The sequence below is a fragment of the Mycteria americana genome, chromosome Z (assembly GCF_035582795.1).
Source record: "Mycteria americana isolate JAX WOST 10 ecotype Jacksonville Zoo and Gardens chromosome Z, USCA_MyAme_1.0, whole genome shotgun sequence".
NCBI lineage: Eukaryota > Metazoa > Chordata > Aves > Ciconiiformes > Ciconiidae > Mycteria > Mycteria americana.
In genome coordinates, this window is record NC_134396.1 from 68,620,159 (window position 1) to 68,647,787 (window position 27,629).

The following is a 27,629-nucleotide window of genomic DNA, read 5'->3' on the forward strand; positions in this document are numbered from 1 at the left end:
TTCAACCTGTCTGTATTTTTTTACAGTTTTGTAAAAGCAAAAATATAAGTTCATAGCAGGTATATTAAAATGGCAAATAAGTGCACCTGGGACAGGATGGTGATGTTCCTTTTCAGTGTTTATGTATTTAAATAGCAGGAAGCTATCCAGAGATCCAGGGCACTTAGAACAGTACTATTTAGAGTAGCATGTGCTGCCACATCAGCAATGGCCAAGGTTTACTGAGGAATGTGTGTCTGTGATTATGGTGAAGACCGTGTCCAGAGAAGCCTACTATATAGTAGTTCTGCTCTGAGCAAAGCATTTTCAGAATTGATTTTTTTCCCCTTTTAAGTAAGGATCTGATTGTGTGTGATGTTTTGGACACAAAACCTTCACTTGCACATAAATAAATTCATAAATAGTCTCTACTTGCATGGCAAACTTTACACAATCAACTAAGTTAATTTCCCAGAAAGACCTTTTTGTAGTTTTGGAATTTGTTGTACACTTTTAGCACGATACATTTTAGAAATATGCAGGAGCATGAGGACATAAGTCAGTATCCAAGCTCTAAAAATCAAAAGTGCTGGCATGAGCTGATACCCGTAGCTAATAGGCATGTTTATGTTTGCTTTGGGTATCCCCTCCAAATGTACCACCAAGGCTAGATTTGATGCCTATGCAAGCAGCAAACCTGTAAACACTGTCTAAAATGCCACTAAGATTTAAACCAAAAGAGCTTCATTTCAATACATGAATGCCATTTCTGTGTATACAAATTGCAGAAGTTGTCAGCATGTATCTTGTGAACTTGTAGCTTGAATGAAGCTTATAGCTTCATTCTGCTTGTAGCTTCATTCAAGCTACAAGTTCACAAGAATTGAATTCTACTTGTAGAATTAGAATCTACAGAATCTACAAGGGTAAACTTATTTTTAAATTACAACACAGTACATGGAATCAGGATTTTCTTTTTTTATTCCTGAGTAAGCACATGCTTTCAGGCAAAGAGAGAAGTTACCATCTGTAAAAGTGTATATAGTAGTCTTTATTTTTATGATTGTAAAACATTTAAAATACTTTTAAAAGCTCTGTGTCCTTGCAGTGCACATGTGTGGTTCAAGTATGAATCTGTTTAAGGCACTCACCGTGTTTTTAACATATAATCGTTGGTCTGTTTTTAAAAAAGTTTTAAAACTGGGCATAAATTGATTTTCTATATATTCTCAGTACTGGTGCCACTACTGAGGAGGATGTTTTGAAGTCAGAATTGTTGCTTTCCAGTAATCTTGTCTAACTGTGCTGGCCCCAAGCCTACCCAAGAATGCTCAGCACAGCTGTGGCTCACAGCCAGACCTCCCTGTGGAAGAAGGTCCTTGTAGGCATCCTAACTTTTACAAGCTGTGATAGCTCTTGGACTTATATTCTTCAGCAGGCAGATTGTTCCCCACACTGTGTATGCTTGGGGTACTGAGATGGGATGTTCACCCAAGGGACTGCATCTCCTTCCAGGCAACTTTCCAGTTCTTCTGCCCCATGGGAGAGGATCCAAGACTCTCATTTTTATCGTGAACAAGTTATTTCTGGTGAAAGTTTGTTATGACTGTTTGAAGTGCTTAAAGATCTAGAGCTAGATCATCTCAGAGTGTCATTCCAAATGCTGCAGCCTACTTGGTAGTGGAATATTGCAGTTTTGATGTCTGTAAACTCAAGAAAAAGGTTTGAGTGAACCCCTCCCTATGTATCATGTACAGAAGCAGCTAAACTTCTGACTTGTTTCAGCCTGCTCTCCCCAGTCAGAGGAAATTTGTAAATCTAATAAAAGAGATGGAGCAAAATACATCAAATAGGAGCAGAGAAGACATCTAGCTTGTTAAATTGCAAATCATGTTGCTGTTAGAGGGATGCTTAAGGAATACTGACAAAGAGCAGATGGATGAGCAGGTTCAATGCTGTCTGAAATTAATGCAGAGTGCATGCTGGGGATAACAGGAAATATTAAAGAGTTGGAGAACATGCTGAGACTTAGCAGAAATCCTTCCCTGATCCCTACACTTAAAGGCAAGCTCAAGGTTTTCTTTTGCACTCTTTGTACAAGTCATACGTGTCAAATGTTTAACTAAAGCCACTTCCTTGCGTAGTTCTTGTAATCCTAGCATGGATTTTTATGGCACCATACATGTTGCAAACTGCAGAAAGGTGGATTATAGTATCTGCCAAACGTTTAGATTTTTTTCTTTTTAGCTTTTCAAAGGCATTTCATGGGCACAAAGTGCCTGTTCTGACAAACCTACCGTATAGGAGATTTAAAAAAACCCACCTTCCTAGATAACTTAAATGTGACAACAAAAGCTGTAACTTCTGGAGGCAGTCTCTACAGGAGAGACCCAGGGTATGGAAAATCTTTGAGAAGCAGGCTTCAAGATCTTCATGTGCAAGTCCAGTGAGGTACATTTCAGAGGCCAGGTTAGTCTGTTTTTCTGCTGGCCCAAGCCAAGCATTTTTTGGCTTGTTAAACACCAGGAGACAACCCCACAACCGTGGTTCATTGTTTGGTTTAGTAGAATAGACCTGAAAATTACAGAATCCTGGGGCACATTGGTGCCCCAGGTTTGCAGAATACAATAGTTACAGCAACAGCTGAGAGATACCACTGCGAATTATATGGAGAGGGCAAGGGACTGGGGAGTTTGATGCAACTGTGGCTTCCATCAGTATTCCTCCCATGTTATTCACATTCTTCCCTTGCAGAACTGTGCAGCAGCAGCAGAATGGTTTATGGAGGCAGAAGGGAGGGTTGGGCAGCACTGCATGCTAGTACTGCAAGACATCCCAAACTCTTCCTCTGCTGCAGCAGTAAGTGGGAAAGCATCAGGAAGTCTCTGGCTGCTTGATGTGGAACGTGGATCTCCATTTCCTCCATGACACCATGCATTGTCCTTGTAAAGCATATTCTATTTGGCAGGCCATTGTCACAGGGAATACATAACAGCCACTTGTTCCTAGTGCTTCTTCTAATAGCAGGTGCACTTGGCCCTTAGGTAAATCTGATCGTATAGTACCTTGTCACGATGAGAGATGCAGATATCAGGGCAGAAAGGTGTACCACATGATAACGTACTGTAACTTCTTTGTAATTCCTTCCTCATGAAAGTTTTTACTTCTGTTTAGTAAAATAACTAAGCTTTATAGTCAGGCCCTGTTATGGTTTAACGTGGTAGGCAGCTAACCACACAGCTGTTCGCTCACTCCCCCCCAGTGGGGTGGGGGAGAGAATAAAAAAAAAAGGTAAAACTTGTGGGTTGAGATAAAGACAATTTAATAGGACAAAAAAGGAAGGGAAAATACTAATAATGATAAAAGAATATACAAAACAAGTGATGCACAGTGCAATTGCTCACCACCTGCTGACTGATGCCTAGCTAGTTCCCAAGCAGTGGACCCCCAGCCAGCTTTTCACCTAGTTTATATACTGAGCATGACATCATATGGTGTGGAATATCCCTTTGGCCAGTTGGGGTCAGCTGTCCCAGCTGTGTCCCCTCCCAACGCCTTGTGCACCCCCAGCCTCCTTGCTGGTGGGGTGGAGTGAGGAGCAGAAAAGGCCTTGACTCTGTGTAAGCACTGCTCAGCAGGAACTAAAGCATGAGTGTGTTATCAGCATTATTCTCATACTAAATCCAAAACACAGCACTATACCAGCTACTATGAAGAAAATTAACACCATCCCAGCCGAAACCAGGACAGGCGCATTCATGGTGGCAAATTTAAAACATGACTGATGGCAAATACAGATACCACAGTACTTGTTTCACGTACAGGAAGGTCAGGGTGACACATTTTCTAATTTTCTTTTTTTTTTTTGCTGGTGCCAAGGCACAAGAATCTTAGATGAAGTAAAGCAGTGGGAGAGAGAGCCCACACCTTCAGGCTGTAGTTCTCCTCCAAGGGCATAAATGTGAGTTAATTTGAGGTTTTGGTTGTCCTGATGTTGTGGACTATAATTTGAAGTAGTTCTGGACACACACTGGATCTTCCACATAACTTCCAACGAATGAATAAAAGTACAAGACCGCATATGCCAGGTCAAAGATCCACATAACCAAAAATCTCCTGTCCATGTATGTTCAGTGACAAAAACTGAGGAAACAGGGAAAGAATTGAATACAAACATCCAGTGATCGTTTAGAGATTCTGTGACCTATGGATTGCATCATTTTTAGTAGACACCAGCAAACCAAAATACGAATAGGTATTTATGGTACACTCTGATTCTGGGACAGATTCACCACTTCATTATGTTAAGTGCATATCAATGTAATCAGTGTCATAAAACTAATTACAGTAGCATAAAACCAGTTTGATTAAATGGAAAACTAGACTTTCTTTCCTCATTTAAGAAGTTTGGGGATTGAGTTATAAAGACTATTTCTGTATTTGTGATTTGCATCAAAGTGTTATTTCATTTAGGCTTTACACATATGTGGGAAAAAAATGAGAATTAGAGACTACAATCATCACAGTAGCAGTGTATCAATAGAGCTCAGGTTGATGCAGGGGAGAGCAGGATATTGCCTAGCTGATTCCTGTCATATCCCGCAAAAGATAAACCCTTAATCGGATCCTTCATTAGCATCAAGTGTGGAAAAAACAGCTCATGTCAGAGATTACTTAGTAAATGTAGTTAGTGGGAGAAATTATGCATTGAAGAAAATACAAAATCCCTCAAATTAATCTTTGAAATACATGGAGTTTGACTCTCCTCTCTCTTACACTGGGATAAATGAAGAATGATTCCATTTCAGTGAGTTAGATACACTAGTGTAGTTGGAGAGGAAATTGAGCTTGCCTGCTCTCCCAGGATTTTAAAAGATTTACATTTTTAAGGCAGAATTGTTTATCCTTAGAATTTGTACTCATACATTCAGTGGAAGAATTGTGTCCCTGTGTCACAGAGTAGAACCCTTTGATGCATAATCTCTACCTGTTTAAATCCAGACTGGAGTCTTTATGCCATCATGTGGGTTCAATACCGGTTGGCTTAACTTTGCTACTGGCTTTAGTATTTGCAGTCAAAAAAAAGCCAAACTGGATAATACGTGTTAAGTGTTTGATGAATCTCTGAAATATACCTTGTTTTGTGTTGTCACTTTTACAATGTTAAATTATTTTTGCTTGAACATTAAAATACCAAATTTGTCATTATTGTAGGTAGGCAGAGCAAAAGAATTCCTACTGAATTTGAAACTCTATCCTTTGATTTTTTGGTGGACTTTCCTAGCATTCCATGTCCATTGTTCAGCTTCAGGCAATGTCTTGACATATAGTTATGATGTCAATACATATGCGTTGACTGAAATGTTTTTATGCCTACCCTATGGGTCTTTGTTTCTAGCAAACCTGTGTCATATTTCCTTTCTAATGATTTCTTTTCCATGCAAAACTTAATTTTTTTTGGTAGATAAAGGAGGAGGAAAATGTGTTCCATTGGTGGCCTAAGAAGTCATCAAGCCGTGTAGTGTTCAGAAACAGAATAGACATGCTGGATTTTTGTACATTTTTTCAGTTAGTTGTATACCCTAGGAGAGCATAACTGAGGAGGAAAATGCAGGAGGCATGCTGAAGTAAGCATGTATTATTTCATTCCCATTTATGATCAGACGGTTATTGCACTGTCATTACCACTGACAATAGAATCTGAATGTGAATAATTGGTGAATACCTACCATTTTATGAAAGCAGGTTGTTGTTGGTGACAACTTCAGTGTGAGCTATCTTTGTGTGCTTGGGGAGTTTGGGGCCTCTGCTTGTTTGAGTTAGCACGCTAATCCGTGCTTCCAGATATTCTTTCATTCCTGTAACAAAGAGGTAATCCTGTGGTGTAACTCAGTATCTGGTCTCAAGAGGAGAATTACATTAAACAAAAAGCATTTCCTTGCTCCTCCCCTTGCTTCTGGGCAAAGAACAACATGATACACATATAGGCAGTAGTTAAATCTTTTGTTGAGATCATACATGCAGATGTGCACCTAAGTGCCCTCACTTTTTAAAGGCTGATACTGTTAAAATTGTTTCCCCATTTTAAAATTCTTGCCTTTTTTTGTCATTCTTGACAGTGCCAGATTGATACTTATTTACGCTGGTGTTCATTCACACACTGTTTTGAGCCTTTTTATACCATCGCATTGTTGGCAAGGGGAAGCAAGCCTTGAAGAAAAATTTAAATTGTTTTTACAGATTAGCACTGGAGAAGATGATCTCTCCCTGCAGCTGTTTTTTGCGGGTATAGAGGGCATGTTGGTGAGTGCAGACTGGTGACTAGAATGCAATGAAAATTTGGCACGGCTTGCTTCTTAGAAGAGACCCCAGAGAGACATCTGTATGATCAGTCATGGTTGGGGCCACATGTGCTCTTCATATGTGCTTGCCTCTCAAGCTTTCTCTTGCCTCTGAATGCATTGCTGTGTAGACTTGGGCCATGTGGTAGTGGTGTCTGGAGCAGGAGGGGATGGGTCTGCGGTCTAGCTGGGTCATATATGGACAAGTGCAGTCTACAGCAGATGGCTGAAGCTCTGCTCTTCCACAGCTGATTTTGGGTGGTTTTAACCTAAGCTGTGGCCAGGCTAACCTCTACGGCTGTGACGGAAACACACAGAGGTCACCGTGCATATGCTCCATTCTTAAACCATCTCTTGGCGTCACAGGTAGACTGTGTGATCTCACACACTTGGAAATAGCTCTGAAAGCAAGTGTTATCTTGTGGAAATTTTGAATGTAGCTTCTGTGGAGTTTCATAGCTGAATATATCTAGGGGAAATAAGGGGTCAATGAGCAGTTCAGGGACTCAGGCTTGGAGAAAATTCTACATAAAAAGCCAAAATAGGATGAAGTTTGACTTTTTAGAAAGGCAGTGGGAAGCATTTGAAGCATACAAAAAGAATCAGAACATTTGGGGAAACTTGTCTTTCCCAGTGGAGACATTAATAACCATTTTAACAGTATTATTTAACCTCCTGCTGCTTCACTGGAAAGAGCAAATATAAGTGTAATTTCAGAATGAACCATTTTTGTCAAAGCCAGACTGATTCAAAGCCCTAAGCAAATTACTGGGTTTGTTGTTAAAAATGCTCACATCATAGAATGGGTGATTATTTTTATTCCATAGTTCTCAAAACAGAAACAGAAAAGAGCTGCTGCTTCTTCATCTAAGGTGAGGTTGCAAGAAAGAGAGAAGTTAGGTTAGGTTTTTGTTGTTTTGTTGGCTTTTTTAATGAAACACTTCTTTTAGATGTAATTTTATATGCCCAACAGAACAGAAGAGACTAATTTACTTTCACTGGCATGTAGAGCGCAGCTTTGTCATACAGCAGGTCCCCTATGATGCTTAACTTGCACTCTTTCCTGTATCCTTCTGTATGCACTTCATCACTTTGTGCTGGATGCCGATTAGTTTTAACAAGGATGTACAGAGACTTGCACAAAATGCCAGAGGGAAGTATTTCAGAGATTTCAGAGTAATACCTCTGATGCTTAGCCAGTTTGGAGGTGATCATCTGAAGCATGAGAGAGTATTTCAGAGAGACTTGATGTCCAAGGAGGGGATTTCTGCGCAGAAGAGAGGAAAGAAGCAGTAACAGTCCAAGAGGAATGTCTTGGATGGCAAAAGCAGGTGAACTATAGGAAAGGGATTTTTTTTGCAAATGCTGTTCCAAAAGTCCCAAAACAAATATGAAAAATTCCCAGCTCTAATTCTGGTTGGATTTTTTTCCCTTTTTGTTTCCTGAAATGCTTTGATTTGTACTTATATCCTTTACTGCTTAGGCATTTTCATTGTCTTTTTAAAAGTGTGTTTAAAATAAAGATTTGTGAAGCAAATTTACAGCACCCAAAATCACCTCTTAACTGCTAGCCACTCGGTTGCTTTCTTCAAATAAAATGGCAAATTTTTCTGAAAAGGAAACAAAAATACTATCTCTGGAAGCTATTCAAAAGACTGTGCTCCTTCTGGAAAGAAGTGCTAACTGTTCATATGGGTTGAATTTTAAGGTATAATCCATAAAATTTGGCTTATGAAAGTCAATTCTCCCATGACAGATGAGGCAAAAGGAGGCTAGAGTTTCTTTGGTTTTGTTTTTTAGTTTTGGGGTTTTTTTTTCCCAGTTGCCTAGAAAGCAGGAAGTTGTTTTCATTAATAAGGCGAGAGTCAGAGTATCTTAGCACGTAACTCACGGAACAAACAGAGCTGGTCCAATATCTACCAGAGAAAAGACTGATACTGCCAGGATCTCTGAACTCCAGGAAATATACCTCAATAGGAGAGATTTGCTCCAGAAGCAGAGCACACCTGACTATGTAAGGAGGAAGGCACTTGAGGTGTTTATGGTTGTACAGTTCTTTATACCATCCAGAACTACATCAGGTGGTACAAAGTGACTGTACTGAGGGGAGGAAATGAGAGGCTGACTTGCAGTCTGCAAGAGGAAGTGTGGCCATTACGAAAATTTGTAGACAGTGAAACTAATGAAATGAGACATTTTTTGGCTGGGTTTCAGTGTTAATATTATGTAACCTTCTCAAAATTTTTCCTGAACTTTGCATTAGGAGGTACGTTTTATCAGCACAAGTGGCTTTGAGTTCCATTTCAAGTGGTAATCTGATCAATCAATACTTCACTTTATTAGCACCTGTTGATTAGTCACTCCCCTGTTTCTCACATCATCCTGTGAAATAAATAAAGATAATTATGGTGGTTTCCTGAAGAATAGAATTCAAGGCAGAGAGAGATAAGACTCAGACTTATCCAACCAATCTGAAGTTCTCGGATGGGAGGTGCCTTTTCCGTAAGCATTTTCCCTGCCTCTGAAGACATCTCTTGAATCTCTTTAAGGCTTGTGCGTGTAGATGCACAGAGTTAAAAATATTAAATGGGATATAGATGAGTGCAAAAGCTTCAGGGAGCAGTTGCTTTGATTAATTGCTTCATAGTTTGTGATTCATATATTTTAGCAAGTATAATGTGTAGATCATATATAATAATGTGTAAATCAAGGGCAGGGGTTTTTGCTAGCTTCTGTTAGCTTGTTACTAAGAATTTGTAGGCATTAAACTTTGGTGTAGTTTTGAACGGCAAGGATTTTGTCTGAATGAATTTTTTACACCTCTAAATCAGGAATGTCTTCATGAGGTCAGCACAGTTTTTATCAGTGAAAATTTAGTGTGTCTTCTGGGACTGGGTTTCTTTTCAAGAAGATTTTTCATGGGCTTAATATCAGTCCCCAGGCAGTCACTGGAGAGACCTCCACCAAGTTTGGTGGGCTTTACTTCGCCCCTGTAAGAGCTCTACGGCACTTTAAGTGGAGAATGCTCCTGCCCTAAGTGACACTGGATGTTTGAGGTAGAAAAAAATAATGTAAGAAAGTAAAGCAACACACCTGAGAAATTGTGCTGGCTGTGAAAGGTGGATATCCTGAACTCCTTTCTGTCGTATTTTCTTTTGCTCAACAGCTTGTCCACCAGGAACATACAAGCCTGAAGGTTCACCAGGTGGAATCAGTACTTGCACCTCATGTCCTGATGAGAATCATACTTCTCCACCAGGAAGTACTTCCATCGAGGATTGTACATGCCGGGAGGGATATCGTGCTGTAGGACAAACCTGTAAAGGTTAGTGTTTCCATCCAGGAACAGAATACCCTTGGAATGCACAGTGCAGTGCTGGCACAACTTTAGTTGTGTTTGCACTGTGAAGGACACGTTAAATTGCATGCAAGATTTTCTGTGTCATTCCAAAACAACAAAAGTACCAAGATGCAAGTCAAGTTGGAAATGAAAAAAATCATTTTCCTTCAGTAGCCTATTGCACTCCAGCTAGCATCATAACTCTCTTGTGTTTAATTATTTAGTTGTTCACTGCCCTGAACTGAAGCCCCCTGAAAATGGTTACTTTGTCCAGAATGTCTGCAACAATTACTTTAATGCTGCCTGCGGGATCCGATGCAAAGCAGGATTTGATCTTGTGGGAAGCAGCATCCGGCTTTGTCAGCCAAATGGCCAATGGTCTGGATCAGAGGCTACTTGCAGAGGTATGGATGTCGTGTGTTTGGAAAGTCTTTTTCTGTTGGATTAGTTTGTTCTTAACAGTGGTTTTCTCTGCTCACTACATAGTTGGGCATGCAGATCTGATCCTGTTAGCTCTTAGGTGAAAGGATATTCCAAAGGTAAACTCCCACTCCAATCATTCCATTTCTCTCCTTCCTAAAATGGAAGGAGGACATCTACAATAGAAGATGCAGAGCAATATTTACTAGGCAGACAGTCTTTTGCAAGTGAATCTACACTCTCCTTCCTTAAACCTCTCTTCACCTAATTTCTATGAATTTTATATCTACATTATATAAATCCAGCAAACCTACAAAGTTGTCAAATATATAACAAGACCTTGCCACATGGGTGTTATAGAATATCCACCAGACTCCTGGCATAGATGGGCACTGGCGTTGGGAGACATTAACCATGGAAGAATTCCATTTTACTTTCTTACAGTTCCTTCTTATGAAAAATAGGAAAGCATGAGCCTTGAGCATCGTCTTCAGAAGAATTTTGAATGGCGTTTCACTAGGGAACAACTGACAGTATCCTAGAAGTTCACTGTAAGAGAATGTCAGCTGGAAAAGAAATAAACAGAAGGTGTGAAAGGGAGGAGACATGGGAAAGAGCATCCTGAAAAACATTATTTCTGGAGCTCTTACAACGACATAGGAACACAGTTTTGCTTTTTTAGCACTTGTCTCTGCCTGAGGTTGGGTTCTTGATGATTTAGAAGGGGAGCTGCATCCCCATGTAGTGCTGTCTGGTATGTCTTCCAAGGAGGGCCTAAAAAACCAGGCAGCAGCCCTCATCTCCTCAACAGCCACAGGTTGTAGTTCAGCATGTTTAACTTGAGTTGGATACACTTGAAATTAGTATGCTGCACTGGAAGCTAGTAAATAAGAAGTCATCAGCTCCTTCTGTAACTCTTGCCCTGGCCTTGAGTTCAGGGAAAGAAGCAGGATGCATCCTTGGAGGCACTAGTACTTTATGCCACTACAGCAAACACTGCAGCCTTTAAAGAAACAGCAAGTCATGGCTCTGAAAGGAGGGATCTGAGCTAGAGATCAGTTCCTCAGGACATTCTTGTATAGCAGTTCACTTCTGCTTACATTGCAGGACTCTTCTTCAGATAATCATGGAAAACTTGGTCTTCCTTTATAGCTTCCAGTGACAGAAGGCAGGAAGGAGAAGCTTTAAATAGAAAATAAATTGCTGGCCAGTACCATGAGAGTATCTTGAGAAGCTAGACTTAGAGCTGTTGACTTTCCAGCAGTCAAAACATAGACTGAAGATGTATGCTACTTCAGGTAGGCTGGGATACTAGGAAAGAGCACCTGCCTGTCAAACCTTATGTCACACAGTAGCCTCTAGTGCAAAAAATCTGGGGAAAGTTGCAGTCAGCCATAAAGAAAGGATCCTTCATCTTCACTGTCTATAGAGAAATGGAAGAGTCTAGTACTTGGAAAACTTTCTGGAGCATTTAATAATATTCACCTATTGGGTGTTGGTGCATAATCTTCCTTTAACAGGGAATTTGTCTGGAAGGTAGGGGAAGAAAAGTCTGCCTTGAGATACTGTTCTGATGTTGAGTTAATATCCTTTGAAGCACTGAAAGGATGTATTTTTGCTTTTCTTGTGTCATTCTCCATCATACTGAAGACTTCCAATTAAAAAAAAAAATATGTGAAAAAATTCTACCTTTACATGTGCCAGATCTGCTAGTCTCGATTCACTCAGACTATGAAAGAGAGCAAGATCAAAGGCACAGTTTATAGCTGTCTTGTTAATCCCAGGAGTATTTTATCACATAAATAAGGGAGAGTGAAGGAGAATCCCTTTACACTGCTTTGGATTTTGACATTAAATACTCCTCCGTTGTTTTGCTAGCTAAAATCTGCTGTGCTATTGGAAAGTGATTAATGCAGTTATGTCATGCAAATAACAGTGACCCATGAAAAAAACCAACTACAAAGCATGTATTTAATCCTGAAAAATGTATTAGGAGAAAACCCAGAACAAGCAGAATATACCGTTGTTGTTGTTTTCACTGGCTTTATGGAAATATTTCTTGGTCATGGAAAATGCCTTATTGACAAGAGGATGGTTTTTGCGTTTAATGCATGGAACCATAACCAGGATAACATGGGCTCATTTACAGGTTTCTGCCAGAGCCATACTGAGGCGCTGGGTAAGCATGAACATTGAAACATTAGGAGGCAGGAGCGCTACCGCTATGCAGTCCTTCAAGAAGAGATGGCTAGACTTACCAGGTAGTGGAAGGGAGTGCCTTCTCTGTAGGCACATGAACATTTCTGAGAGCCTCCTTAGTACTCTTAATTCATTCAGGCTTCCTCAATAATGCTGTAGAGTTTGGTATCGTTTGCTCCCTTTTACCACAGATGGAGTATTAAGGGCTACCACAGAAACCTTAAAAGAGAAAGGCTATTCTCTTCTGCATAAAGCACGTGTGATTCAGCTGTAAAAATGTCTTTCTTACTCTACTACAGTTAAGATACACCATATTAGGAAGCTGCTCTGAAGCTCAGAGTGTCTCTTGCAAGAAGTTCTCAAGAAACAAGGAAGTTTCAAGATCTTGTTTATAATCTTAAATGCACTTCCTAGAGGATGAATGTATATATACAAGCACAAGAGGAATAGTACTTTCAGAGAGTAAACATGAGACAGTGGTAATGCAAAGATGTATCAGGTGCATGTGAATGGCTTTTTTTCTTTCTTTCCTATCCAATATAAATAGGTTTTGCTACAGACTTTTTTTTCCACTCAGGTGCCACTACAGCTGTTTTCAAAAAAGATACTATTTAACATGTGGGTTTTGTAGCTTTGAGGGGCTTGTAGTTATTGGCATTTATACAGCCGGCTTTCATTTGAATGAGCACTCTGGGTGTCTTGCCCATTTATTAGTTTGAGGGTGTATAGTGATCTGTTCAGTCCATGTGTCCACTTGTAGGTGTGTCCTGTCACAGCGTGCAGAGTAGACAACTACTCTGAAAAAAGGAGAGAAATTTGCCAAGCTGGCTTACTTTCAAGTGCATTTGGAGAGGAGCTTGTGGTTTGCGACGTACCTGGCAGCAGCCAGGATGGGTTAGTTGGTAAAATCGGCATCCCAGACCACAGCAGAGAAGTCGTCCAGATCTCTGAAGCCACCCATCATCAGAGCTTGCCCTCCCACCAGCAAGGTCAATAGAAGCTGTGGAAAACAATCCAGGGAGAACAGAGTTTAGGGAACTGCAGTCTTCTTGATTATATTTTTGAGCAGTCACACTGTTTGCCCTTGTGAGTTTTTCTCCCCTGATAACTATTGAACATACTGAACAGTGTCTATTAGCTTCAGCTGACAGCAGGGTTTTCAACCATGTGAGTTTTCCACTGGTTTTGGAAAATCAGTAGCTTGTTATTGAAGAGAGGCATGAATTATTGAAGCACTAGGGGCACTAGGACCCCAGCAGGCATCTACACATTTGGGCTTGCTATCACCCAGTTGTCATACATGTATCATCATCACATAGTCATGGCCAGACAGTAGGTGTGTACAGCTTAGCTCTTCGAGGGACCCAAAGGCCAGGCAGTGTGTATGTAGCTCAGAGTCTTGTCCAGAGGGGAGCAAGGGGACAAATGCAGAAGCGTAAGATACTGGCTGAAGAGGAGGAGAGCTGGAGGCAATGCAAACTAAGGAGGCCTAGTAGAAGAACTTGAGGTCTTGACACTGAAACAAAGAACGTAAATCCAGGCCATACCAGTGCTACTACTTTTTTCTTCTTACTGTCATTCAGCTGTTTTGGGATCCATCTTAATTACAGTGTAGTTTTGTGTTAAATTGCAGCATCAGGATTCAGTAACAAAACCATAAGATGGTGTGGGGATCAGGCTCCATGCCCCACTTACCTCTCTGCACATGCATCCCGCACAGGACTGCTTTCTCCTTGGCATCACGCTGCTTGCAGTATTTATGGGACATGGCAGGAGAAAGGCCTCTCTGCTGAGCAGCAGCCAGGACTGCCTCCATGGGGAGCCCTACACCTGAAAGGGTCCCTTTTGTCTCAGCAACAGCCTAATTCATTCCTTTTAATCTCTTGTGGTCCTGTTGTCTATGAATGACTTGTATTCCTTCTTTCTCTCTCCCCCACCATGACAAATGTCTGCTGTTCTGATTTGTGGCGGCTCACATGTGTGTGTCTAGATCAGTAGACTCCAGAGTGCCTGAGAATGTTCCTGAGCAGTGGGACACTGTCATCTGCCCTGTTAATAAGCTCTTAACCTCTTCCCTGGTGTGCACTCAGCCTGTACCAGACTGCCAGCTGGAAACCCCCAAAGAACTCTCAGGCATGGTTAGGGGATTAGAAACTTCCAAAGACACACACTTTTCCACAGGATTCCATTTGCCTGCAGCTGTCCTGTTTTGAAGGCTGATAGACATTGCTAGCACAGGCCACACACTGTGTGCCCCAGATGCCTTCGATGGCTAGCAACATTTCTGAGCACAGTTAGTTTGCTAGCCTGGACTTCTATCAAAACTTAGGTGAGCTATGTAAGACTCTGTTTCAGGAAGAGGAAGGCATCAAGCCTTTGAAAAAAATCAGCCCTGTTCCAGCCCTATTCCCTCAATTTGTACAAACTACTGTAACTATTGTACAAGCCAGTACCTGTCCCACACCTGAAAACCTGGGCAAACTAGTGTAACTCCACTGATTCTCAGTGCTGCAGAGTGAAGTGGTGTTTTTTTTTTCCCTTTGCAGTTCGAACATGTCCCAGACTTCGAGCTCCTGAAAACGGACACATTAATTGTTCAACAGCTGATATCTCCTATAAGACAGTATGTTTTGTGACCTGCAATGAGGGCTATGAAATAGAAGGAAACATGAAACTCACCTGCCAGGGAACCTCACAGTGGGATTCAAGGGAGCCAAAGTGTGTGGGTAGGTATCTGATCACACTCTCTCTGTTCACGTCAGAGTGCAGCCTTTTCTGACATGCTGTCGCAAGTGAGAAACTCTCCCTGTTTTAATATCTGGTGAAGCTAAGACAGGAATACGGATTTGTCTATGGATGTTTTATACAGGTCTTAGAGGCTGGGAGGGGGGAAAAGGAATTTGTAAATGGAGGACGTGGACAGATTATCATTGAAATCCAGCACAGACAGCTGATAACTAAAATGTTGTTGCATGTGGTGAGTGTTAAGACACTGTCACACAATGTGTTGTAGGAAACGTGCAAGTTGCAGGTCTATACTATGGATTAAGTGTGAACAACTGGGGGTTTGAGTTACCATCTTAAAGCAAAAGATGACCTCCAGACAAGCACTAAGGTATGTTAGCCAGGCACTATGAGTGCTGAGTACAGATGTGGCAGTTGTCACTTTTGCTGAACTCCCAGCAGCAAATAAGAGTTTAGGCAAATTAGGGACCAAGCACCTCTAAGGCAGGATTCAGAGGTCACACCGGCTGTGCAGGGATAGGTAAGCATATATTGCATACCCAATATATGCAATATATTGCATATATTGCAGGTAAGCATACCCAGAAATAAAGGATTGTAGATTTCCGAAGTACCCATTTAGGACTAGTGACAGGTATTAAGTTAATTTAGAAAGGTAAGACGAAGAAATACAGTTGAAACACTTCCAAGGGTAGACTGCAAAAAAAAAAAAAGGCACAAGCTTAAAGTCCAGCAATTCAGAAGCTGATCCAGTGCTGCCTAAAGTCAGGGTAAAGTACATGTCACCTGGGTCCAGTAAATGTGATGCCAGTAGGGTGACTTGGCTTGAACCTGTGGCTATTTTTTACTGTTTCACTGCAGGCTTAAAAAGGTGGACTTTGCATGAGACAAGAATAAATTTCTAACTAGATATGTTCTCTAAAATGATGAAAATAATCCACAAGTATTACTTTATCAAGAGAGTTTGTTAAGAGATCCTAATCTTTCTTCTGTTGAAGTCAGTGGAAAAACATCAATTAACTTCAAAAGGAAAGGACCCTGAAATCCTGTTGGAAGATTATAATTGGAAGATTAACTGTATTCATCAGTTGAATTCATCCTTCCTAGCTTAGCATTTTGATTATTAAAATCCAGCTCTACTCTGTATCAGAAGATTTCTTCACACCATGCAATATTGCCTCCATTCCTGGATTACCCACGGCAATAGCTTATTTCTGCCGAGTCTGAAAATCTAGTATAAAAGTTACCTTTGATTGTCACAGAGGGAAGAGTGTTAGCTGGAAAACATCTCTGCTGCTGCTTCTTGTGAGTGGTGTTGAGAACAAGCTTGCTGAGATTCTTGTTCAATATAGATGTGTGGAGTTTTATTCAGGGAAGGATGCAAATCAGAAGACTAATATCGTGTCCTCCTCAAAAACTACCCTTTGTACTCATTTTCTGAATGTTCATCATTATCTTGGAGGTATTCTCTGCTTATTTTTAGTCTGAACAGCTCCTAACTATTATTTATCATCTGCTACATAAAGATACAAGAAATCCTGCTGTATTTAGGCATTTGTAATTGATGATTTATTAATTTCCTACCCTTCTGTTAGAAAAATGAAGTGGAATTGGGTTCAGTCTCTTACCTTGAAACAGATTTCTTGGACTTTGGAGTACTCTTCTAGCTCTTTTTGTGAATACTTTTCAGTTTGAGTGCGTATCAGTGCTGAGTTTACCCTATTTAAAAGTTAGCTCACTGAGACTGTACTACAGCCGTCTGTAACCATAACTGACACTGTACCATAACATAGCCTGGATTGTTTACAGTCACTTCTGTGAGGTCTGTTGTCATATGCAATCTTTTCCCAAGAGACTGGAAGTTAATGCAAGTTTGGCTATTACATATGTTTTAGATTTTTATATTTTTCATGGAAGATTCTGTTAGCAATAAGTTACTTTTGAGTAGGTTACATATATTATAGATGGCTTATAAACAAAATATTTGCTGAAAAGGGAAGCTTTGTCATTTTTCGAATTTGAAAAAAAAATTCCACAGTCATGTTCTTGTGTTTCCTTCCCCATTGCAAAAGGCTAATATCCAGCACGTTAAAATTAATGAATTTTGCAAGATACTGTTTGCCTTGCTTTGTTCAAGGTTTAGTGAAGGTAAAAATACAGATGGCATCCAGGGTGTTGATGCCACCTAGTGTTGAAAGAATTACTACTCCACACTTCCAATTGCAGTTGGCCAATTCTTTCCCTGAGACATTGGGTTTGCAAAGGGGTTGAAGGAAAGAGGCATGATTTGCTTTGTAACCTTTTCTTTTGTTACAATATTGAAGTTCCTCTTGATGTTAAGAATTATAATACAGTGTTATGGTTCATCACAGGCAGTTGCAGACGAAAGCAGATTCTTGTCTCTCCTTAGAAGTACTTTTTTCCTCTCTCTCTATTAATTCCCTATCCATATGACTAATATCATAGGTATCACTCTGTTCCTCATTAAGTCCAGACTTCCTGGGTCAGCTTGATCAAATTCTGGAATTGAGCACAGATAAAAAAGCTAAACAACGCTATTACAGTTTTTCTTCTGGTAAAAACCTGTCCCACTTAGAAGAGATTCTCTCGGGCTAGATATACCAAAGGTTATCCTGAATGTTTGTCAGATGTTTCAGGATTGTGCTCTACTAGCATTTTGCTAGTACAGTTGGAAGTGTCTCAACCAGGAGGGGGCTGTTACTGCTTCCCAAAGAGCTGCAGTTTTGTCTGGTTTTCGTGCTTACACCTTTCACAACCTTTCTTCTACTTGTTCCCTGAGTAGTATACATTTTAATGCTTTTAGTTTGTCTTTTCAAACATTTTTTTTTTCCAAGTTCTGATCTTTCTGCTATTTGTCAGTTACCTTCCTGTGGTGAGCAACCAAAAGTTAGGGTTTGGGGTTTTTTTTCTGATGGAGTTGTTTTACATTGTATAGCTAACAGTGTCTCTCTGAAGTGAACAAATGTGTTAACGTTTGTGATCTTTGCATCCTGTTGAAATGAAGTGCAGTTATTAATTGCTTGGACTTTAAACACTATTTCAGTATTGAGAGTTTAAAGGGCAGGAAATACTTACAACGCTTACACTCTTTAAATTTTGTTTCATGCAGAAGAACCAGTTTTCAGTTACTGGCCACATATTTTGGGAGAGGGGAGAAAAGGGTTATGAAGTGTTCTGAATGTGAATCACTTCTGTGTCATTAAACCATAGCTAAGAGATGAACAGAGCTTTCCCTTCCCGTAGCTGGGTTGGGTTGTTCTTTGTGTGCCCTTTGGGTAAAGACCTGTCTGCTTTCTTCACTGACTAGCTAAAGAGTTACAAATCTTCTCATTGGCTATACATGATGAAGCATTTTTCTTGTGTGTTTGTCTATTATCTGTTGTAAGAAACACTACTGAAAGTCTACAAACTGCATTCATGGGATACCCTTTTTTGCCCTATTTGTTAATGCCTCCATGTCTGAAGTAAAAATAACATTCCTTGCCTCACATGGTAAAGACAACAGCTCAAAAATGAAACAAAACTTCTGTGACAACTGAGCCTGTTTACACACATTGTGATTTTTGGAAGTTTACACTTTGATGCAAATGGTCTTCAGAATTTTTAGTGAATTCTAGTAATAAAATAGTTCAAAACTTCCATTTTAAGCCTTTAAGCAACCGTCAGCCCTTCCTGACCTTGTAGAGAAGGTCAGCTGCCACTTATGGTCACCCTGAGTCTTCGCATCTGTGTTTGAACACAGGCAAGACCAAGCCCAACTTCATTCAGTTTGGAATGTGGTAGGCAAAATCACATGCCATGTCCCTAACCTACAGTGAGCTCATGGCAGGGAGTCCTTTTTCTTCTCTCATTCTTATTTCAAGAGTCAGTGTAAAAGCTGTAGAAGGCAACAGATACAAGACTGTTACCTCTCTCCTGCTATGAAAGTCTGGTTTCCATAGAAGACAAGCAAATGCAGCTGCAAAGCAACCATGAAAGGTGAAGTTGTAAAGAAAGAAAAAAAAAAAAACAAAAACACCAAACAGAGAGAGAGTAAGATATATTGGACCTGCATGAAAAATGCCATGTTTCTGTCCCAATGAAAAACATGAGCAAGAAGATAGAAGACCTGATATCCTGGGTGCTGTTTACTTCAGTCAGCAGTGGAGTACAAAGCTTCAGCAGGTCTTACTGTTTTGATGTGCTCATAGCACATGCAGACTCTTAAAAAGTCTGTGTATTTTGTGTTCCCTCTGAGTTGCCATATGACTTTATTTGCAGATATTTTTGAATGTTTACTTCGTATATGTGAGTTAAAAGACATGTCCTACTGGTCTCTTGTAGAAATGCGTTGCCCCATCCTCCAGAAACCAGCAGGTGTAACAGTTCTCCCTCCCAGATGTGGGCTGGAGCCTGCTGTTTCTGGGACTGTGTGCCAGCTGAGCTGTCCCCAAGGATTCATCTTGTCTGGAGCTAGAGAAGAACTAAGGTGCATTTCATTTGGGAGATGGAGTGCAAACATCCAGGAAGCTCTGTGTAAAGGTAGAGACCAGCACAAAATCACTTCTGTGTACACATGTGTGCAAGGGAAGTACACAGCAAATACCTGAGTGAGGACAGGTTTGAACTGGGGAAAGCATGGTTTAAACAGTCTGTAAGAACTGTTGCCTGTGTCATTATAGCTTGGCTGTGAGATTTACTTGTAGTTTGTAATGAAAATGTGGAGTTCAGAGGTTGACTGAGTGCCATCTTATAGTGCTTATCATCAACTGTCTCTCTTGGGATCCATCTCATAAGTCTGTTGTTGGGAAGCTGCCTGCTAAAAGGCCTGATGTGCAGGTAAATTCGAAGTTTCAAAGTAGAAGTGAAAGCTCTTTAAGAAGATAGTCAAAGTGGAACCCACACTCCTAGTAAAACAACAATGATAATAATACTGTTACTGGTTTAGGACAGGTTTATGTAAGCCCTGTAGTCAGAGCAAATCTGTAAACACTGTGTAAACCCTGGCTGATAGACAGACTATAGAGGGATGGTTCATTTCAGTTGTCTTTGAACTGACTATGGCTATTGACATGCCCTGAGCAACCGTGCACAAGAGTTAAGGCCAAAACTGGCTGACACAAGTGCACAAAGTATAAAGATGGGCAGAAGATGGTTATGTGCATTTGAGTGTGATTCTGCCATGTTTACCCACCTCTTCTAGAAATGTTAGGTTATTTATTCTCTTACACATGTGCACACTGAGTTGGAAGGAGTTTGGCTTTGGATTATAGGAGGATACAAGCAAAAGTGCAGTTTGTATGGGAATATGCTATTCACCTCTTTGTGAACTATTGTGCTCCTAGAACTAATGCTTCTACCCCAAACTGGGGCCCTCGCCAGCCACTGGGTGAAAGAACAGTACAGAAAACAGTTATGGCAGTCATCATGCCAGGTCACTACAGAAACTGAGGTGGGAACTTTTTTCTCTGTAACGGCCAGGAAGATTTTATCCCTCTCTTTAAACATACTATTTCCCACTCTGTGATGTACCACATTGTTTTTCTGAATCTTTTGTGTAAACCTGTGCCAAACCACAGTTTTTAATATTTGATGGGATCCCAGCACAAGGCTACAAGCTGAAGTGTTTGGATCAAGATAAAGCAGCATGGCTTGGGTTCAAGGTTTTACATATTACCAGTGCATAAAACCCTAAAATAAGAGGCACAAAGAAACTCTGAAGGTTATTCTTCTCTAGTAAAAATGAACAGTTGCATTTCAATTGCTTTCATTCTTGTTATTGTCTGTCTCTATTTTGCTGCCAACATATTTGGCCAGTTCAAAATAGCCATTTTCTTTCTGACTTATTTATTAGTCTTTTTACAGAATTTCACTTTTAAATGGAATTTGCCCCAGCCTGAAGGCTGTGGTCAGGGGACTGTGAACCATAACTGGTAGTTATTTAGAAGAGTGCATTTCTAATAAAATTTTCATCAGAATGAGTTCAGAGGAAGGCAAAATCACTTGTATTTATTGCTTTGCACTCTTAATTACAGAGGTTTAATTGCCTGAGTTATGTCTTTACTGGAACTATTTAGTAATAAAAATAAAGTGATATCAGTTCTGAGTTGTTTTAAAGCCTCCTGGGCATAGATGAGTTCAGAGCTGAATGCGTCCTTGTCTTGTGAGTCTAGAGACCATTTATCAAACAACACTACAGCAATAAAATAACCTGACCACAAATGTTTTGGGAGGCCCTGTGCCAGGGAAGTGATGAAGTACGTTAAGTTTGTCAGAGAAACTTGAGGCTTAAACATTGGTGGTGATGTTGTACCACCATATTGCACCACCAGTCCTTTGAAACCATCCAGCATTGTCATGTATGTTACAAGAAGACTCCATTTGTCCTACATAATACCTTGTAGCAGGAGTTTATTAAGGAACATTTCCAGCAGCTGGTGCCAGAAATCTTGCCATTGTCTCAAGTCCGTTCCACACCATGCTCCAGGGAATTTGAGAGTCACTACTGTCTTGTTTGTAGTACATATATCATGTCACAAATACTTTTTTTTAAAGTCACTGATTCTCAGAAACTAGTGTTTTCATCTGTATGTGTCGTGTGTAGGCAGTGAAAGGATAGAGAAGCCATTCCTTCTTAATGGTATATGTGTGTAATGAATGGATGAATAATAAGAGAAAAATTCATTCTGTCATATTTATTCCTTGTTTTATGTTTGCATGTAGAAAAGAGTCTTATTGTGCTCGGTGAGGAACAAAAATACAGCAAAAAATAGACCCTTCCCCAGGATAATTTACTGTTTATGTATGAGCCCATAGGCAAGAATTAAAAAGGGGCAGAGACAAGAAATTTGCAAAAATATGTGCATTTATATTCCAGGCAGCACAAAAAACAGTGGTTACAACAAGTTGCAGTCTAACCATTATAGAGGTTTTATTTCTATAATGCCACATATAAAACTAGTTTGTCTTTTTCTGGATCAGATATTGAAGCTCCTCGGATCCACTGTCCAGAAAATATTGAGACTGAGACTCTTGAACATCATAACTCTGCTAATATCAGCTGGGAGGTACCAACAGCTGAGGATAACTCTGGAGATGAGGCAAGTTAAAATGTGTACATTTGACTGGAGGCAGTCTTTCTATAGCTAGCTATTTCAAATTAATTTTATGATCCACTAGAATTTATTTCTTCTGATAAGCAGGAGTAGAAGAAAAGTCTGCTGAAAAGTTTGTATCTTGACAATTCAGCATTTTCTGTCTTGGTTAGGGTTATGCAGTTGGAGGACACTTTGCATGGTGTTTAAGTGCATAAAATCTCATATGGTTAATTTATGTGGTCAAAAGAAAGAATGTGCCCTTGTTTATAGGATGGAGACAGCTGCTTTAAAAATGAGCTCTTAGAATGTGAAGAAGTTTAATAAACTCTTCTCTGAAGGAAGTAAACCAGTTCATTAATCTAGAAGGCTAACAAGAACACACTGTGATAAGTAAAAGCTTGTTTCAGCTTCCCAGGTGAGAAAGAAAAATCTCATTTTCCTATCCAATGCAAGGTTTAGACCTGGGCCTTGGGCTACTATGGGTATCAGAAGTCTGGAAATGGAGTTACAAGAAAACTTGCTCCAGAGCTGTTTCATAAAGACTAACATTCCCTACAGGCTCAGACATGATCAAGTTACAGCAACTGAATGCTTTATCATGAGTCAGCAGAGGAACAGTGACTCTGTGTGTGCTTTTAATATGCTGCAAATACAGGAGTTTTTTGCACTTGGAGACTGTGAGCTATCCCAGTAAAAGAGGTTTAAGTTCATACATTTTTTGCTGTAGCATAGCCATGGTCAGGTACTGTAGCTCTGCTGACACAAGAGTCATTCATTGAACTGTACAAACCAAGAGCCTTAGCTCTTTGTTGTAGCTGGTTTGTCAAAGCCATGGTTGTCAGATAAACTGCTTTGTCCGCATGAAACCAGTTCTTTTAAAGAGAATTTCCTTAAGACAGTTCTAACCCATATGAAAGAGCCATAGACAGCATGTAAGTGTCATTTACTCCAAATGTAGGGTTCCTTTGCTGTGCCAGAATGTTTTGAAGCATCTGTGGGCTCTTGACTCATAAACACATGTAGATTAAAATGGGATATGTAAGTACTTATAGCCCACAACTGTCTGCTCCACTAATTTCCCAGGTTTGCTGCCCTTGCAGCTGGAGAGCTGAACTGCAGACAAAGCAGGTTCTGAGCCGGCATAGTGTCTGTTCAGCGCAATGAGGCAAACAAGAGTCAGCCTTGAGTTTTCTTAATGCACAGTGCTGTAAACTGCAGCAGGTCAGGGTCCAAATCCTGACCAAGTAAATTCCTGTTGCTATAAAGAAGCCAGTCTTGAGAAGGAGAGCAGAGTACTCTGTTGCAAAGTCCGCCCTCATTATTTGAAGAGCTGTTTGCATTAAGAATGAATAGGCTTGACATTGAAGCATACTATTTTGTGGCCATTTCTTGAAACATGGTTGTTGTGATTACTAAGCAGCTTTATTTTTTAAGTAACAAGTGTTTTCCTATAAAAGGTCTCAGTTCATGTTACCCCAGCTTTCATACCACCGTTTCTTCTCCCAATTGGCGAAGTTGCCATTACTTACACAGCGGCTGATAAGTCGGGCAATGAGGCAAGCTGTACGTTCAGTGTCAAGGTTATTGGTAAGTACTGGTAAAAATCACTGGGGAAGAGTCTGTCATGGTTGAAACCTTCTAATTTTGTGCAGAAAGAGAGTGTGAGTCACTGTGGCCTTTATGTGTGCAGGTATAAGCCCAGGAGTGATGTCATCTCTGTAAATGCTTTGCTGGTCTTGGGTCACAGTTTGCATAGTGTGCAGTCATTGCTCCCAGATGTTCAGTTTGGGTTGTGTTTTGTTCTGTTGTTCATTCTCAATGTTGAGATTTCTCCTCACACTGGTAGATTAAATGCTTTATTGTGTTGTCACTTAATGCCTTCATCATATATCTTTTTTTTTTCCTTCTTGAAAGACTCCCAACAAAATTTCCAAGGTTCCCACACATTGCTGATGCAAATCATTGTTCAAGTATTTCTGTCAGACAGTCATGTTATTCAGCAGTCCTGTTAAACCATGTTTGCTCTGTAGAAAGCAAACAGAACGCAGAAACCATGAGTTCAGCGGAAGAATTAGTCTTGTCCATTCCCTCAGCATCTGCCAGTTGCAGCAGCTTACAATTGTGCACCTAACTTTGTTGTATCTTCTAATGTGAACTTAAAACTGCTGTTTACCTGACTTCTTCTGATTATAGATTTCATTTGAGTGTGGCGGCAGTTCAGTAAGCTAATGTCATGCCATCCCTTCAAATTCTCCAGATGCGGAACCTCCTGTAATTGACAGATGCAGATCTCCACCACCGATGCAAGCAGCAGAGAATGAATACCCAGCAACATGGGAAGAACCACAATTTTCAGACAATTCAGGTGAGATAGTGCACCCCAAAACATGCACGCAACAGTGGAAGGCTAGGGAACTCCAACCTGTTCACCCTTGATGTCTTGGAGTTTAGGATTTTCTGAGGGTTTTTTTACTTACTTATTTTTAAGAACACATAATTTGGAAGACGTGCTGCCGTTTCCTTCTCCATTTGTCAAGGTTGGGTGTGAGCAACCCTCTTTTACTTACTGATGTTTTAGGTTGTCTTTTAACTCTTCTAGGTGCTCCACTGACTGTCACTAGGAGTCATGTACCTGGAGGACTCTTTCCCAAAGGAGAGACAACAGTTCAATACACAGCTGTGGATCCCTCTGGCAATAACAGGACATGTGAGATCCACATTATCATCAAAGGTTTGTTGTCTTAGTCTTCTGGTCAAGAGCATATGGCATTGTTTTAACTGAATATCATAAAGGATGCAATGCTACTCCACTTTTTCATTTAGTCTCCACTTTTTCTTTTAGTTATTATTGTTTATATAGTTATTATTGTACCCAGTTTATATTGGAGTAATTTAAGGCAGTCAGGATATTTGTTAGTACCAACGATAAATTGTCTAAGACTGAAGCAGCACAGCAGTGAATTTGGTCCTATAAATTCAAATTAGGTCTAAAAGCACTGAAATTATGATTCATTAAGCAGTAAAACTTATGGTAATGGATACAGTGACAGATAACATGTGAAATGAATTAACAGGTGTTACTGAAGTCTTACTTCAAATCTGTAGTTAAGAAGGAAAACTTTATGGAAATATTTCTGTAATCACCTACAAATATTGTAGCAGATACTAGAACACTCTTTAGATTTTAGAAGCTGTCTGTACCTGTAGATATACTGGCGCATCTGTGTTTATTGCATAGACACCTTTTCCCCACAGTTCACTTTCTTCTTTAAAGGCCAAACAGTAATTTGGCAGATAAAGTATTAAGGATGAAATTTCTACTTCATCTCTGCTCTCTAGTGCTTATGTCTCAGTTGGACATCTGTATAAAAAATCTGTTAGTGAAGAGAGAATTTAAAATCATACAGGCTGGAATTTTGGTTATAGCTTTTAGAGAAGGTAAGTTGCAAATGGATGTGCTAATTTCTGATTTCCTGAAAATCTTAGCAAGAACAAGCCAGTGCTTAGAATTGGCATTATTTCAAGTTCTACACCACCTCAGACTTTTTGTGGTTCAGTGTTTCTGACATAATGTTTTCAGACATTCACCATCTTCTTCACAATTGGCCTGTAAAATAAATCGTAACTGAGGTTTTACAGTCAGTCCCTCCTAAGATGATTATGACAAGTCCATGTGTTGTTGCAATAGTGCAGAATGGATAATGTTTAGTTTCAGAATTCAAGATGTAACATAGTTTACTAGAATTCATTGTATGAAAGTTCATGTAAAAATTTAGATTAATGTTTTGTATTATTTTAGTAAGTACATGCTTGGGCATGCACCTTTGCAGAAGTACAGAAGGGTTTGGGTCTTGCATTTCTGAGTTTTTGTAATTTCTTATATGTATCACAAATTTTTTAAAGTCTTCACGTTTCTGGATTTCAGATTCCAGTGGCAGAGTTTGAGAATAATTTAGCAATAGCCTGATCCTGCCTTTATGGAATTAACAGATAATACTTCCATAGACTTCAGCAGAGGCAAGATCAGGTTGATATTGGGTACTCTTGGAAATCCTATCAGTGCTGTTTTCCTGTGTGCTTGCTTACTTCACCACATTCATCAATATATAAATTTTTGTATTTTTCATAGGTTCTCCCTGTGAAATCTCCTTTGAGCCTGTGAATGGTGATTTTACATGCACATCGGATGAAGTGGGAGTTAATTGCACATTGCACTGTGCAGAAGGTTATAGCTTTTCAGAAGGATCAAGTGAAAACTACTATTGTGCATATGAGGATGGTGTCTGGAAGCCGCCTCATTCTCCGGAGTGGCCTGGCTGCTCTTGTAAGTCTTATTGTTACTAAAATGAATCTGCAACTCATCAAACACTATGTTTAATGAGGAAGTAAATGAAAATATTTTAGAAATTATGACTTCTGTTTAAAGATAACAAATCTTCTCTGTCCTCTGCCTCCAAATTGTTACAAATATTGTGAAAGAATGCCTGGAAGTCCCTAAATGTGTTATTTCAGAAGCTGTGTAAAACAAAAATAGCGGTGAATTTGAATCCTGGGAATCACAAAATAGCAAAGATGGCAAAGTAGACAAGGTCTGTCATTATTGTGAATTGGTATTTGAAATAGTTTGTTTACAAACACTAACAGTGTCTTTTCAATAGGAATTTCAACAGTATTTGCGACTTACTCATCCAAATGCACAATGCATGCTGTACTTACATATATAATTATCACCAAATTGGAAGTGCTTATGTATTTTCTTTGAGATGGACACACCCAAAATTTCAGCTGTGGAATTTCCCAGCTTTGGTGACATTTTAATAATAACTATATTAGAGCTACATATGAAGCCAGTCTTGGCACCATGTTGCATCCACTACCTTCAGAGTGGATTTCTTGGTTTCAGCAAACGAGAGCAGTGTTTCAGCTATGAGCAAATGAGAGTTAACGTTTCAGAGCTATCTATCAATTCAAAATTTGTAACTTGGACTTCGGAACTTTGGTTTGGTTAAATTCTGGATGAGAATTTGTCATATTTAGCCTAGCAGCATTGGTAGTAGGGCTTTTAATATTTATTGCTTCTCTCTCAGTAAAAAGTAAGTATGGAGTTTGGTTGACAGCTCACAGGTTTCTTCCATTAAGAAATGCTGAAACAGATAAATGACAGACCTTTTTTTAATGTCTGTTAGCTTTCCCAATAAATTTGGTGCCTGCCAAAGGATCTGTCATGGTTTAACCCCAGCCGGCAACTAAGCACCACACAGCCGCTTGCTCAGTCCCCCCCGGTGGGATGGGGGAGAGGATTGGAAGAGTAAAAGTGAGAAAGTTCGTGGGTTGAGATAAAGACAGTTTAATAGGGAAAGCAAAAGCCCTGCACACAGCAAAGCCAAACAAGGAATGCATTCACTGCTTCCCATGGGCAGGCAGGTGTTCAGCCATCTCCAGGAAAGCAGGGCTCCATCACGCCTAACGGTGACTTGGGAGGACAAACGCCATCACTCTGAAGGTCCC

General features: G+C 40.0%; 1 protein-coding gene across 1 annotated transcript in view; it reads left to right on the forward strand.

Annotated features, from left to right (window-relative positions):
- Nucleotides 1-27,629, forward strand: part of SVEP1 (sushi, von Willebrand factor type A, EGF and pentraxin domain containing 1) — a 133,381-nt gene that overhangs the window by 37,459 nt on the left and 68,293 nt on the right. Inside the window, exons 4-12 of the mRNA XM_075526166.1 lie at nucleotides 9,487-9,645; nucleotides 9,885-10,064; nucleotides 14,826-15,005; nucleotides 19,369-19,566; nucleotides 22,006-22,124; nucleotides 23,579-23,708; nucleotides 24,379-24,486; nucleotides 24,721-24,852; nucleotides 26,251-26,445. Coding sequence (XP_075382281.1) covers nucleotides 9,487-9,645; nucleotides 9,885-10,064; nucleotides 14,826-15,005; nucleotides 19,369-19,566; nucleotides 22,006-22,124; nucleotides 23,579-23,708; nucleotides 24,379-24,486; nucleotides 24,721-24,852; nucleotides 26,251-26,445 — 1,401 coding nt within the window. The remainder of the gene's footprint in view (nucleotides 1-9,486; nucleotides 9,646-9,884; nucleotides 10,065-14,825; nucleotides 15,006-19,368; nucleotides 19,567-22,005; nucleotides 22,125-23,578; nucleotides 23,709-24,378; nucleotides 24,487-24,720; nucleotides 24,853-26,250; nucleotides 26,446-27,629) is intronic.